Genomic DNA, 13,357 nt, shown 5'->3' with positions numbered 1-13,357 from the left:
TTGCTCTTGCCCTCTCTGCATCCTAGGCAAGTGTGGTGGCTTTGGGATCCCTAGCTGAGAATGCTTCTGTAGGTCTGATAGTGATAGAAGGGATTGGTGATGGGCTAGGAAGAGAGGCTGAGAGAGGTCACTGGGAAGAGCTGGGGAGACTGGGATCTGCACCAAGAGGGGGAGTCCCCCAGGAACACCAAGATGGGGAGTCCCCTAGGAACACCAAGAAGGGGAGTCCCATAGGAACACCAAGAAGGGGAGTCCCATAGGAACACCAAGAAGGGGAGTCCCCTAGGAATACCAAGAAGGGGAGTCCCCTAGGAATACCAAGAGGGGGAGTCCCCTAGGAACACCAAGAGGCAGAGTTCCTTAGAAATAAAGAGAGTAGGAGAGGGGCCTCCTGCAAGCTGGCTGCTGCAGGACTAAGAGCATGTCTGGAGAGACAGTAGTGGAGTACAGCAAGGACAGTGAAAATCGTGTACCTGAGTCCCAGTCCAGGACAGTCACGGAGGGGTCCCTGGTAGAAAGTGTTTCTGGGGATGGGCAGCTGATTCTAAGGAATGGAGATGTGCTGAGAATATTTCTCCATATGCTGCGAATATGTGTTGCTATGATTGGTTAATAAAGAAGCTGCTTAAGCCGGGCGGTGGTGGTGGCGCACGCCTTTAATCCCAGCACTCGGGAGGCAGAGCCAGGCGGATCTCTGTGAGTTCGAGGCCAGCCTGGGCTACCAAGTGAGCTCCAGGAAAGGCGCAAAGCTACACAGAGAAACCCTGTCTCGAAAATAAATAAATAAATAAATAAATAAATAAATAAATAAATAAATAAATAAATAAGCTGCTCTGGCCTATGGCAAGTCAGGTTATAGCGAGGCAGGAAATCCAATATAGAGCCAGGAAGAAGAAAGGAGAGTAGGGGGAGACACCAGCCTTCCACCAGGAGAAGCAAGATGTGAAAGTACCAGTAAGCCATGGAACACGAGGCAACTTACAGATTAATAGAAATGGGGTAAGTTATATGAGCTAGCTAGCAAGAAGCCTGAGCCATAGGCCATCCAGTTTATAAGTAATATTAAGTTTCTGAATGATTATTTTATAAGTGACTGCAGGGTGGGCGGGACTGGAGAAACTTTATGAGTACAGAGATGGGCTACAGGGGAAGGCTGAGAGGGTCCTGATTATAGATTCTTAAATCTTTTTATAAACAAGGAATGGATTTGAGTATTATATTTAAGTCCCAAAGTAAAAATAACTATTATGTTTAGATAATACAATTAAAAAAACTTCATAGCCTTAATACCATAAGTTATAAATTACCCTAAGTCAAGATTGGTTATTAATAATCTCTGGAGTAGTTTCCACTATATACATATTCAGTTTTCATTCAAATTAGGAAAAATGTAACAAAATAGGAAGGCACACTTAAGAACATTTTCCCTAGTAACACTAGGAAGGGAAAGCAAACTATTGAAAAATAAGAAAATCTGGCCGGGCGGTGGTGGCGCACGCCTTTAATCCCAGCACTCGGGAGGCAGAGCCAGGCGGATCTCTGTGAGTTCGAGGCCAGCCTGGGCTACCAAGTGAGCTCCAGGAAAGGCGCAAAGCTACACAGAGAAACCCTGTCTCGGAAAACCAAAAAAAAAAAAAAAAAAAAAAAAAAAAAAAAAAGAAAAATAAGAAAATCTGTCAAGTAGAAATACATTAAAATGACCGTATCAATATGCAGTGCACACAGGAAGACATTACATACCCCTCTGTTCGGAAGATCATCCGGAAGCTGTCACCTAGGCTTTTGTAACTTTGTGGGTCTGTTATACTTCTCTGAACCTGGAACCTAGAGAAAAAATCAAGCAACAATAGAAAAAATGTACATTAAAAATTTGGCCAAATGGTTCCCCCTGAGACAGGGTTTCTCTGTGTAGCCCTGGCTGTCCTGAAACTCACTCTGTAGCCCAGGCTGGCCTCAAACTCACAGAGATCCACCTGCCTCTGCCTCCCGAGTGCTGGGATTAAAGGCGTGTGTCACCACTGCCAGGCAGCTTTCTTGTTTTTAAAAGTCTTAGAAATGTAGCTTTTCCAGAGTAATTTAAAATATTCTCACCATTCCTATGGATTTCATGGATTTGTCGTTCTTATATAACCTTTACCTTATTTCCTTTATTAACTTATTTCTGGCCCTTTGTACTTTATGAGAGCCCATGTTTCTGCTTATCAGCCAGGCAGATACATCCTAAGGCATTTAGATTGTGTGTGTGTGAAAAGCATGTACAGATGCTATACATTGTTTTAATACATACTTCAGAAATCTGAAGATGTATATGAAAGAAATACATATTAAAGCTTTAATTAATGTTTGTAGCTAGAGTTTTCCTGTGTTTTGCCTGGTTCTGCAGCTGCTCAGACCCAAGTAAACACACAGAGGCTTATATTAATTAAAACTGCTTGGCCATTAGCTCAGACTAACTACTGACTAGCTCTTACACTTAAACTCAGCCCATTTCTGTTAATCTATATGTTGCCACATGTTCTGTGGCTTTACCTGTGTGTCATTACATTCTGCTCCCTGGACAGTGGGCTGACGTCTCCCCTGACTCAGCCTTCCTCTTCCCAGAATTCTCCTTGTCTGCTTATCCTGTCTATACTTTCTGCCTGGCTACTGGCCAATCAGTGTTTTATTTATCAACCAATCAGAACAAGATATATTCACAACATACAGAAAGACATCCACAGCAAATGTTCCTCAATAGATATTTAATAAAAAGGTTTAGAAGTACAGAGGAATTAGTATGGGACAAGTTAGACTCTGTGGGTGAATTTGGAACTAATTCTGCTACAATCTACCATCGTGACTTCAGCATGGGACGAGGTCTTTGCAGAAGCACAGTGCTCTGCAATAACTGTTGTTCAGTGAAGATGTGCACTATTTCTGAAAGCCATCCTCTTTCATATTTGGTTTCCTTGGTATAATCATTTATCTTCCACTGTATCCCACCAAATGTAGAAGCCTCCAATGTGACAGTTTAACTTTTCTTTGTGTTTACCCTGGGGTCCATTTCTAAAGATGTGATAATAAATATTCATTTTTTATCACATGCCATTTTTAATCCATTCTCTGGTTTATCTAGTCTGTTTACTCTTCACTTTCAGCTCTTTATGGTAATTTCTGATTTAAGGTCACTCTTCCTCCTCTGCTTCCTGCCATAATTTCACCTGTTTTTTTTTTCTTATAGGTGCTTTTCAGAATTACTTCTGATATTATCTAGTTCAAAATATTTTTCATATCATTAGCATTATTGTATTCAGACTTCTTCTTCTTCTAGGGATAATGCTCTTTATAGTTGCAATCCCTGGGGAATTATGCCCCCAAACCAGACTCATCACAGACAAGAGTAAATGTACCACTCTGCTGGAACCAGACTCATCACAGACAAGAGTGAATGAACCACTCTGCTGGAACCCAGTGGGCAGCTGAAGTAAAGCTGAAATTACATTGGATTTTCTAAAATGGAAAAGTTGATAATTTTGGGGGTCAGGATGGCATCTGTCTAGGGAAGTGTCAGTTGAATCTTCCAGAAAAGGTCCTGGCACAAACAAATCCCTAAACTAGTGGCTGACTGGGTAGTGTAGAGGGGGAGCATGGAGCAGAGAACAATTGTGAAGGCAGAATGAATCGCCATATGAGGACATGATGCCAGAATGCACAGCAGTAGGCTTGTAATTAAAGGTATGTGAATTTGGGGTAGTCTTTTTCCTCTTTAATTCATTTTCTTTGTGGATATTTCAACATGTCCTCCTGCTCATCTTTAACACAGCGAGCAGTGTTCCACAACACTGTGCTGGCTGTTGTTAAACTTTAAAATGTCATATTCGTCTTAATCATGTGGGGCGTTTAGTCACAGTTGAAGCTGCACTGGAGCAATCTAGAAGCTTGGTTTCTGCACAAGGGCTCCACTCTTAGATGTAAACTGTGCAGGGCTGTGCTGATAGCTCAGTCTGTGAACCCCTGGCTGTGAAATCCTAAGACCCCACCTCCAATCCCCAGGACCCACATGAAAAAGCCAGGCATGGCGGTACACACTCAGACTTACAGCAGCAGAGAGGTAGAGACAGAGAGATTCCTGTGGCTCACTGGCCAACCAGTCTCTTCTACTTGGTGAGCCCAAGCCTAGTGAGAAACCCTGCCTCCCAAAATCAAGGTGGATTGTACTTGAGGAGTGACATCCAAGGTTGTTATATGTGCATGCATACACAGGAACATACACTCACATGCATGCACACACATGCATGCACACACATGCATGCACGCACAAAAACTAAACTTATGAACTTATCAGACGAGTATGAATTGGGACAACTGGCTTACTCAGGCTGTTTTAGATGCAGAGGTGCATCTGTGTGTATATACCACTGGCTTGAAGGACTCAGTAAGAGGTTTGTCTAGAATAAGAACAAGACTTGATGGTTTGGGTATTTCTGGACTACAACATGTAGATGAGATAATTCTGTGTTTTAAAAATAATTTAACATAACATGGAAAGTAATGCAATAGGAGAATTACATATGGGTTTGTACAACAAATAACCATGTAGCAGACAGAGCAATTTCTAAAACATGATTTTGGTTTTGTCCAAATAACCATCCCCATTTCTGCATGTGCACATTTGTGGCCTGTGTTCATCACTGTCATGAAATATTTTCTCATGTTTAGTTGAGACATCAAAAACTCTATTATTATAATTGTTTAATAAAATTATTTAAAACATTTATTGCCAAAGCATTACATGTACATAGATGTTTCTCATGCTATCTGTAATAATCTTTCATTAAATACCTTTACATCAGTTAGATTCTTTTGTAGATGCTTTTCTTCTAAACTGCCAAGTGTTTTCTTAATGTATGCCATATGATATTGGGTGTTACAGATTTCACAATGATTCAGCACATCATGTCCACTTTTAAGAAGCACAAGGAAACAAAATTGAAAACTTAAGAGTCTTTGCTGACCCCGAACACCTGAAATGTTAAGTAGCATGGGCATCGTGTTGTCCAGGTGTTAGGTGCTGTGGTGGGATTACTGCTCTCTGTGAAGGCTCAGGAGGGAATTCACAAAGGGAAAGAGGGTTTCAGCTGGTCCTCATGGGGGCTCAAAAGGCAAACAGAGCCAACTAGTGGGAAGCAGCCCAGGTGGAGGAAGGAACAAAAGCTCTTGAGGGAAAGCTGTGCTTCCTAACAGAGAAGTGAGGGAAGCATTCCTCCACATCAGCAGCCTGCCTGGGTTTCCTTCAGGAAGATGTCATGACACTCTGCTTACATGTGTTGTTTGCTCAGGATGGATGCAGCTTAGGGGAGGGTACCCAGGTTCTTTGGAGAAGAACCAAAGCCCGACAGAGGGCATTATCTTCTAACTTACAGATGTGTGACCCTGTTTCCAGGCAGCCCTGTGAGTCAGCAGATGGACCAATGCAAGCACATCCAAATTCTAGTCAACGTTAACCTCTCTTTAACTGCCGAGGTTAAGAAACCCACCTTTGTCTAAAATATTGACAAATCCAGGCAGTACATGGGCTTGCACAGACATGCATACCTAACTTGACTTTTGAAGTATAGGCACTTTACTCCCCAGGTGAAATTCCTTTTCTTTTTCCAGATAAAAAAGGGAAGAGTTGCAATCAATTTTACATTCAATTAATGTGAGTTATTGAACACTGTTATGCCACATGTGTCCCACTCCTTGGCATGTATGCTCTCCATTTAGACATGGTTCTGCATTTTAGAAATGTGTGGGTTAGGTGAAGGAGACACGTAAAGAGATGATGTCAATACAAGTCATACCGTCTAGAAATGGCATTTGGAATGTCAAATACCAGCCAGTGAGTTTTATTAACACCACTATCCTGGTGCAGGAGATGAACTTTCTGTGGGGTGGCTGTTGCTGACCAAAAAAAAAAATGTACTTTGCAAAAAGAGACAAGAAGGAAAGGGCTAAAAAAAAAAAATATCTGTGATTGAACTTCACTAGTTACCAATCCCATTCTAGAACAGGCGCTTAGAGTGGTCAGTGGGATGGCCAGGAGCGATTCACGCAGAAGCTGATTGTCTGATGAATGGTGCTCCATTCATGGGGGCAGGAGACACAAAGGCTCGTGTGCTGTATGAACAGTACAGAGGAGAGGGAGGCCCCGTGAACAGCAAGGCTCAGCATGTTCCGCTATGTGAAGACAGTCAGAGGGCCAGACACACTGAAGACAGAGGGCAGTGTCAACTGTGCCTCTCACAAATGGCGATACCGTACTTTGCACAGGGATGATGTGTGCAGTATTTAGCTACACTACCCATGACTTACTCTGACCGGAGAGTTATCAGTTCTTCTAAGGGAGCTGTTTTGAGTTGATATAATTACAGTGCATTTGGGTCAACCATGTAAAACAGCAATTTTCTTCTTCCCTTCCGCTTTACCTCACCACTTTCCAAGCTGCATTCTGTGCTCACAAATTCTCTCTATGCTTAGGGAGACAATTTTCCAGGCATGTAATACAACTCTGTAGAGTTGCAAAGACAAAGCCGTCCCTCTCTTGATTGTGTTGAGACGAAAAACTTGGACCTACCTCTCTATCGTCTTTATAAAAGTAGTTTGGACACATCTGGAATCTCCATCTGAGCAACTTTAATGGAAAGGACGGTTGCTGCCAGAGAGGCAAACTGGACAACACAGTAACACTTGGAGAGCTGCTCAGTGCCTGACATCCAGTCGGAACCAAACACAAGGGGAAGAGGCGTGACTCTCAAACCCCTGCCACTCTTCAAAGGAGCCAAGGGGACAGTCAGCCACGGGAGTTGCCAGTGCAGGACTGCAGGCACTTAGCAACGGGAGTGACTGGTCCTGCCATTCGCTCCAGGCGGAACACCAAGCAAGTAACTGTGATAGCGACCAGGGCCAGGGAGGGCCTCTCAGTGTCCACACACAAACGTACCTAATGCCTGGCGGCGTATTTGTTTTTCACAGACTCAACCATTTTTCGAGAACCAAGGCTGCAGCAGTTCCCACTAATTTAAATGTGTGCCCAGTGAGACTCGTTTAAAGCTTGTCTGTGTGGTGAGGGTGAGATGCGGTGCTTCAGCTTTCTGGAATACTTCTGAGACACGGCCATAAAGAAGAAGTCTGTGAGAGGTGGAGTGGCTTTGCTGCCTTGAAGAACTAAGATGAAGTTATTTAAAAATGTCAAAATTTGTGCAAAAAAAAAAATCAGATGTGTGCAGTGTCTTATTTCCAAAGGATTAAAGGTTGTAGGATGTGTATATTATATATTATGTCTTTGTGTGAATATACAGCATTTAATTACAAAGGACTGGCATAGGGAATAGAATTATTACCAAACATACATGTACATTTGCACAGTGCACACTCTGTTTTAAGCTTTTATTTATTTTATTTTTGTTTTGTTTTTCCTCTTAACTTCTTAAAATTATGGTGTGTGTGTGTCTGTGTATATCACTGTGTGTGTGTGTCTGTGTCAATATATGCCTCCCCCCCCCCGTGTGTGTATGTGTATGTGTGTGTCCATCCCTGTGTGTGTGTGCCTGTGTATATATCTCTCTCTCCCTCTGTGTGTGTGTGTTTGAATGTGCGTGTGCCTATGTTCATGCAGAGGTCTGAGATCAGCTTGCAGGAATCTGGTCTCTTCTCTTCTGTGTGCTTCCTGGGGAATAAACTTGCATCTCCAGGCTCGGGGATGACCCCCTGAGCCATCTCACTAGTGAACAGACTAGACTACTTTTCGGTGAGGTAAGCGTTGGGGGAGGGAGCTGAAGGGAATTTGGGGGCGAAGGCTGTTGTGAGTCATCTCACGGCACTGTCGCCAAACCCCGTTGACTTTGTGTGCTAAGTGGAGTTTATTTCTGCTGTCGCCTCCCGGGGATCCTCTTCTAGTGCAGTAGTTCTTGTGTTCTCTTCCCTCGTCTTTCCCATCCGACTCAGCCCTCAGAAACCATTCACATCAAACGCTCCTCTTTATCATCACTTCTACTTGGATTGTTTGTCTGTCTGTCAAAGCCTGTCCTCTCTCAAAGGGATTTGCGCTACCAAGAAGGAGGTGGCAAGGTTTGGTTTCGTTCAGGGTGGGGATGCAGGGATCCTGGGCACCAAAGCTCTAAGTGGCACCGAGTTCTCCTTCAGTGGCATTGTATGCCACCACAGACACATTAGCCCATGCTGTAATTGCACCCTTGTATCAAAGGAGGCGAGGCACTCTGGAGACACAGACTAGGCATCCCCAGTTACAATTCCAGTGATGTGTAACACGGTCCCAGCCTGCCTTTCTCCTCAGTGCTACAACAGAACAGCAGACATCAGATCTATGGAATTTTGGAGGAAGAACCACCATTCGACTTAATTCTTGAGTTTCTTGGTCACAAGAGAAAAAGGACATTTCGTGTTACTGTATAAATCCTCTATATTTTCAGGAGTACGACATTGCTAATAGAAGCTGTGGCCTGATAAGCGGTGATGAACCTAATGGAACTCCCTGCAGAGATCTTGGTAAATGTGCTATGAACAAAGATTATTAGTAATTACCAGACTATTACATGTGCTCCTTAATAAACACTTAAGAAGCCCACTAATGAATCTGAGATTAACAGACCAAAGGGTTTGTAATTACAGAACACATTAAAAGGATAACTGCAGGAAGATTAAATAAAGATTTTAAGTCACTGTAATTAGTCCATCTTACTGAAATAAGATGTTGCTCCTACAGAGTATGTTTACTTTCTTGCTCATCGGACGAACACAGCCAAAGTCAGATCAAACAGGCAAAGACATGTCAGAGGTTTTGAAACTGATTTATATATACCTACCTCACTAACTTTGGGGAAAGGCCCTACAAAGCACAGAGTTAGACAGTTTCCCACCACATGGACTTGTTTTCTCTGTTTGTAAAATCACCTGCTGACCTAAGAAATCTTCTCTTACCATGGACAAAAATACTCTGGAGACCCACATTGACCATCCTCGCAGAAAGTCATGCAGGTAGTGGGGTGCTCATGCAGATTTAAAAAAAGGATGGCTCTCCTAATTTCTAATTACATTTATTTATTCATTTTGTGTGCACATGTGTGTATGTACTCACAGGTACCATGACATGTGTGCATGCCCAGACCCTTTCTTGGAATCTTCTTTCCTAAGACCTGGGGAAAGATTTCCTCCAAATACCCATCTGTGTCCATACCTTACTTTTTAGTTGTAAGTCACTAGTGAGGGTCATTGTGAATATTTTTTTTCTTTGAAAAGCTAGTTATGAATATTTTATTTCACTTCAGGTTAAATACAATTATATGACATATAACTTTGCCTTGGGAACTGATAAGAGTTCAAGAGTCTTCATGTAGGAGAGACATGGCTTATGGCCTTAAAACTAACAGAGATTTCCCATCTGTAGAGGGGTCAGGGATAAGAGTTTTGGGGAAACAAAGATGAATGATATACAAATTCTGGTCTCAGGAACAAGAAGAAACATTAGGGGACAGAGATGAGACGCTAGCAATGAACTCCCAAAACAGCGCAGAGTATGTGCCCATCAGAGAGTCCAGGAGCTTGGCTTGCCTGGGATCTCAGCATTGCCTGTGTTCTCTGGGCTCTTGGCAGAGACTGGACAGTAATGCTGGCAGGTCCACCAGGACTGTGGCATGTGACCCTGGCTGAGCAATGATTGACAACTGGGGCTCAAGAGCTGTGACTGTATCCATTTGGCTATGCATTAAATTATTCTAAACCTTCAAGGAAAGAAAATTTTCCTTATGATTGCTTAGTCATTCTCTTCTTTTACATCTGGCAAAACATTATACCTGTCTAAAATCCACACGTCTTTACTGGATGCAGGTGCACTGAGCTATGCTTTGGCTTAGAATTTATGGAATTGTGAATAAGACCAATACATTTCTCTCTTATTACAAAACAGCTTATGATTTGAAGAAATATGTAACCTGGAGCGCTCGTTGGCCCAGATAATTACTACTGATAAGGCAGTGACACCTTGGCAAGGCCACAAAAGCCAGGAGACGCCTCCGTGTCATGTAATTCTGAACATGTTTTCTAACAGAGCTTCAAAACCTTATCTCTCTGAACTATCGGATCAGCCCCAATAGCCTCATTATGCTTTAAGTAATTCTCTGTGATCTCAGATTTGTCTAACTGCCGCTCTTTCCAGGAGCCAGACAGTTACAGGCTGCTATTCTGTGGCTGTACATTCTATAATTTATACTTCATGGTAACTTAAGTGTTCTATAAATGGTTCATCACTTGCCAGCCACACGTTTTGTTACGATAGATATCTGCTCGGTGTCTCTCAGTGTGGTGAAGCGTATCTCTTTTTGACTATCTTGCATCGTTATGAGGCATTTCTAGTATTTGGGTCCTATGGAAAATCCAATATCGCAACGTGAGTTGTGAGGCAGTTCGTTGTACCAGCTGGTACAAGTTCTTCCCATTGTTTACGTAGCTTGGTGGGTAATAACTAAGGGCACTGACAATCTAACTCTAAAACTCATTTTAATGATGACATGCCAGTTAACAAGTCAGAGGCAAAGGATCAATAGAGATTACAGCTTGATCTAATAATGCTAAACCACAAGTAATAAAACAGACTAATTAACATGGCTGTATAATTAAAGTACTCTAGGCATAAACATTAAAGGCTTGACTAACATGACTTTCAATTATTTTGTTTTGTAAGACATATGTCATATAAGACAACAACAACAAAACACATACAAAATCGAAACAAAACTATGCTTAACATCAGGTTGTAGCATGGCCACTCTGAATGTACATACACATACATACATATGCACACATTTAATCAAACCTCATGTTTCATGCCAACGAATGATTTCACAGAGATGTGCTCTTCTCAGCACTCTTCAGGGGACATTGATCTAGGCTAGCCCTTGCAGCTGTTGCTTAGCATGTAACCAGCTCATACTTAGAGAATGAGGGAAGGATGGATGAAGAGCAGAAATAAAATTTACTAGCAAGGTAACGATGAGAATGAAGGAGGCTGCATGAACTTCAGTCATCAAATATTGAAATGATCATCCGCAACACATTTCATAGCTTCCCCATATTCCAAACATCATTAGCTCATACCCACCCCGACAAAAGCTATCACGTCCTTTTCCATTTCGGCCTTCCCACCTCCCTCCACACAGTACGCTCTGGCATCGCCACTACCACCTTCTGCTTGATGGCCGGAGAACTGCCGTCCTTAGGTGTCGCTTTCAGCTTGTTGCTCAGGATGAGACTAAAGCTTTGGGGTTCCAGCTGCCATAAACGTTTTCCAGAACAGAATTAAAATGTGGTCAAATCTGCCGGAACCCCTCACTGGCTCTGGGAACTGAGCCATTTTGTGGAAACTAATTATTCACCAGAGGCCCGGCAAGGGAAAATGTCAGAGAATTCAGAGCCTGGAGACCTGAGAGATTACTGCATTTTATTTTAATGGCTCAAATGTGCCCATGGTAGGGTTTATTTGGCGCTGATAAGGAAGTTCATCAGGAAACAAGGATTAAAGAGCAAGTGCTTTCTTTGCATTTGTGAGCACAGATGTTAGAAAGAAACTCAAGGAATGGAGATATTAAAGTTGGCAACTCAGGAGGAAAATGTGCTTATCCTGGAGGAAAAAGTTTTTATTTTATTTCATTTTATTTTTCTCCAGGTTGACCATGTAGGTCACTAAGATTTGGATACATTGTGATCATTTTTGAATGCGGCCAGTATTCAAAGGAATATTATATGTAGACAGGACCCTTAATGGTGAAGAAATGGTCACCAATACAGATATCCTTCTCAGTTTTGAGGGAATTTTAAATTATGTTTTTGCATCCCAGGGTGTCCTTTAACTTCAATTTTCTTATAGTGTATGATTATAATCACTTGAAAAACAGAAAAGAAGTACTAACTTGGCCTAGAAAGTGTCAGACTAGAGAAAGAGGGTCCTCTGGGTTCTCTCATTTGAAATATGAATTCATCCCCAGGTCAGTGAGTGACCAATACAATTAATTGCTCCTGTCAACCCAAGCATAGTCACTGGTAAGAAGAGAATAATGTCACTTCCCTCTGCCCATCTCCCTTCTCCTTTCTTTCTTTAAAAGAGCATTTATTTTTTTATTTCAATTTTTAAAACTTTATTTTACATACCAACCACAGATCCCCCTCTCATTCCTCCTCCCGCTCCCCCTCAGCCTCCTCCACCGGCCCACCCGCTATCCCCTCCTCTCCAAAAGGGTAAAGCCTCCCCTGGGAAGTCAGCAAAGCCTGGGACATTCAGTGGAGGAAGGACCAAGCCCCTCCTCTGCATCAAGACTGAGCAAGGTGTCCCACCATAGGTAACAGGATACCCCAGATAAATTTATTAGAGTACACAATATTTTGGGGAACACAATACCACCACATTTCCTCTCTTTTTGTCTAAAATTAAAAAAGCTTATAACTAATACAAGAAAAACTATCTTCAATAAGTATATGCAATATACAGTCAAGATTACATTAACAATGTCTAGTCCATTAACATTTGACAGATCCAGATAAAAACTCCATTATATATATTAACAATGTCCAGTCCAGTAACATCTGATAAACTCAGACCAAAAAATTTTCATTACTTAGCTTATTTAAAACAAGTAGTTCCTTTTTAAAAGTAGATTCCATAATCTCCCTTTTTATCTTATTATATCTGTATTCTCTTTTTCCTTTTCATAATACATTCAGTAGTCTACTTTTTGTCATTTTTATATCTTTATATATCCCAGTAGGGATAGATCCTGATCCCACTGCCAGAGGACCCTCAAACAGACCACGGTACACAACTCCCGTATGGAGAGGGCCTAGTCTGGTCCCTTGCAGACTCCACAGCTGTTGTTCTAAAGTTTGTGAGTTCCTATGAGCTTGGTTCAGTTGTCTCTGTAGATTTCCCCCATCATGATCTTGACACACACACCCCCTCATGGAATCCCTCTTCCCTCTCTTCCACTGGACTCCCAGAGCTCAGCCTGGTATTTGACTATTGATCTCCGCATCTGCTTCCAATAGTCACTGGATGAAGGCTCTATGATAACAGCTAGGGTATTCACAGTCTGATTGCCCGGGTAGGCCTCTCCCTTCTCCTTGCTTACCCCCTTTTTCTTTATCTCACTTAGCATTTCTTTTTCTCAGTTAAATTATTTTAATAGTGAATATCCCACTATGTCAAGAACCTATGCTTATAGCAGCCCCAGAAAAAAGGGTGAAGTTTTATCAGTTTTAAATAACATGTTAAAAGTCACTTTAAAATGTCTTAGGACTCTCGAAACTCAGGAGATGCATGAACTAATTTTAC

The 13,357-nt window shown here is 42.0% G+C and overlaps 1 protein-coding gene across 4 annotated transcripts in view; it reads right to left on the bottom strand.

The window, feature by feature from the left end:
* Slc25a21 (solute carrier family 25 member 21) overlaps positions 1–13,357 on the bottom strand; it is a 487,380-nt gene that overhangs the window by 137,158 nt on the left and 336,865 nt on the right. For 3 of the 4 annotated variants that reach the window (XM_042260592.2, XM_076550619.1, XM_006988937.4), the window contains exon 3: positions 1,741–1,824. The exons of the other annotated variant lie outside the window; for it this stretch is intronic. In XM_042260592.2, the coding sequence (XP_042116526.1) occupies positions 1,741–1,824 (84 nt within the window). The remainder of the gene's footprint in view (positions 1–1,740; positions 1,825–13,357) is intronic. 4 annotated transcript variants of the gene reach the window in all.

Source organism: Peromyscus maniculatus, chromosome 14 (assembly GCF_049852395.1).
Source record: "Peromyscus maniculatus bairdii isolate BWxNUB_F1_BW_parent chromosome 14, HU_Pman_BW_mat_3.1, whole genome shotgun sequence".
Classification (NCBI taxonomy): domain Eukaryota; kingdom Metazoa; phylum Chordata; class Mammalia; order Rodentia; family Cricetidae; genus Peromyscus; species Peromyscus maniculatus.
Note: the sequence above shows the minus strand (reverse complement) of the source record. Positions and strands in the feature narration are given on the sequence as shown.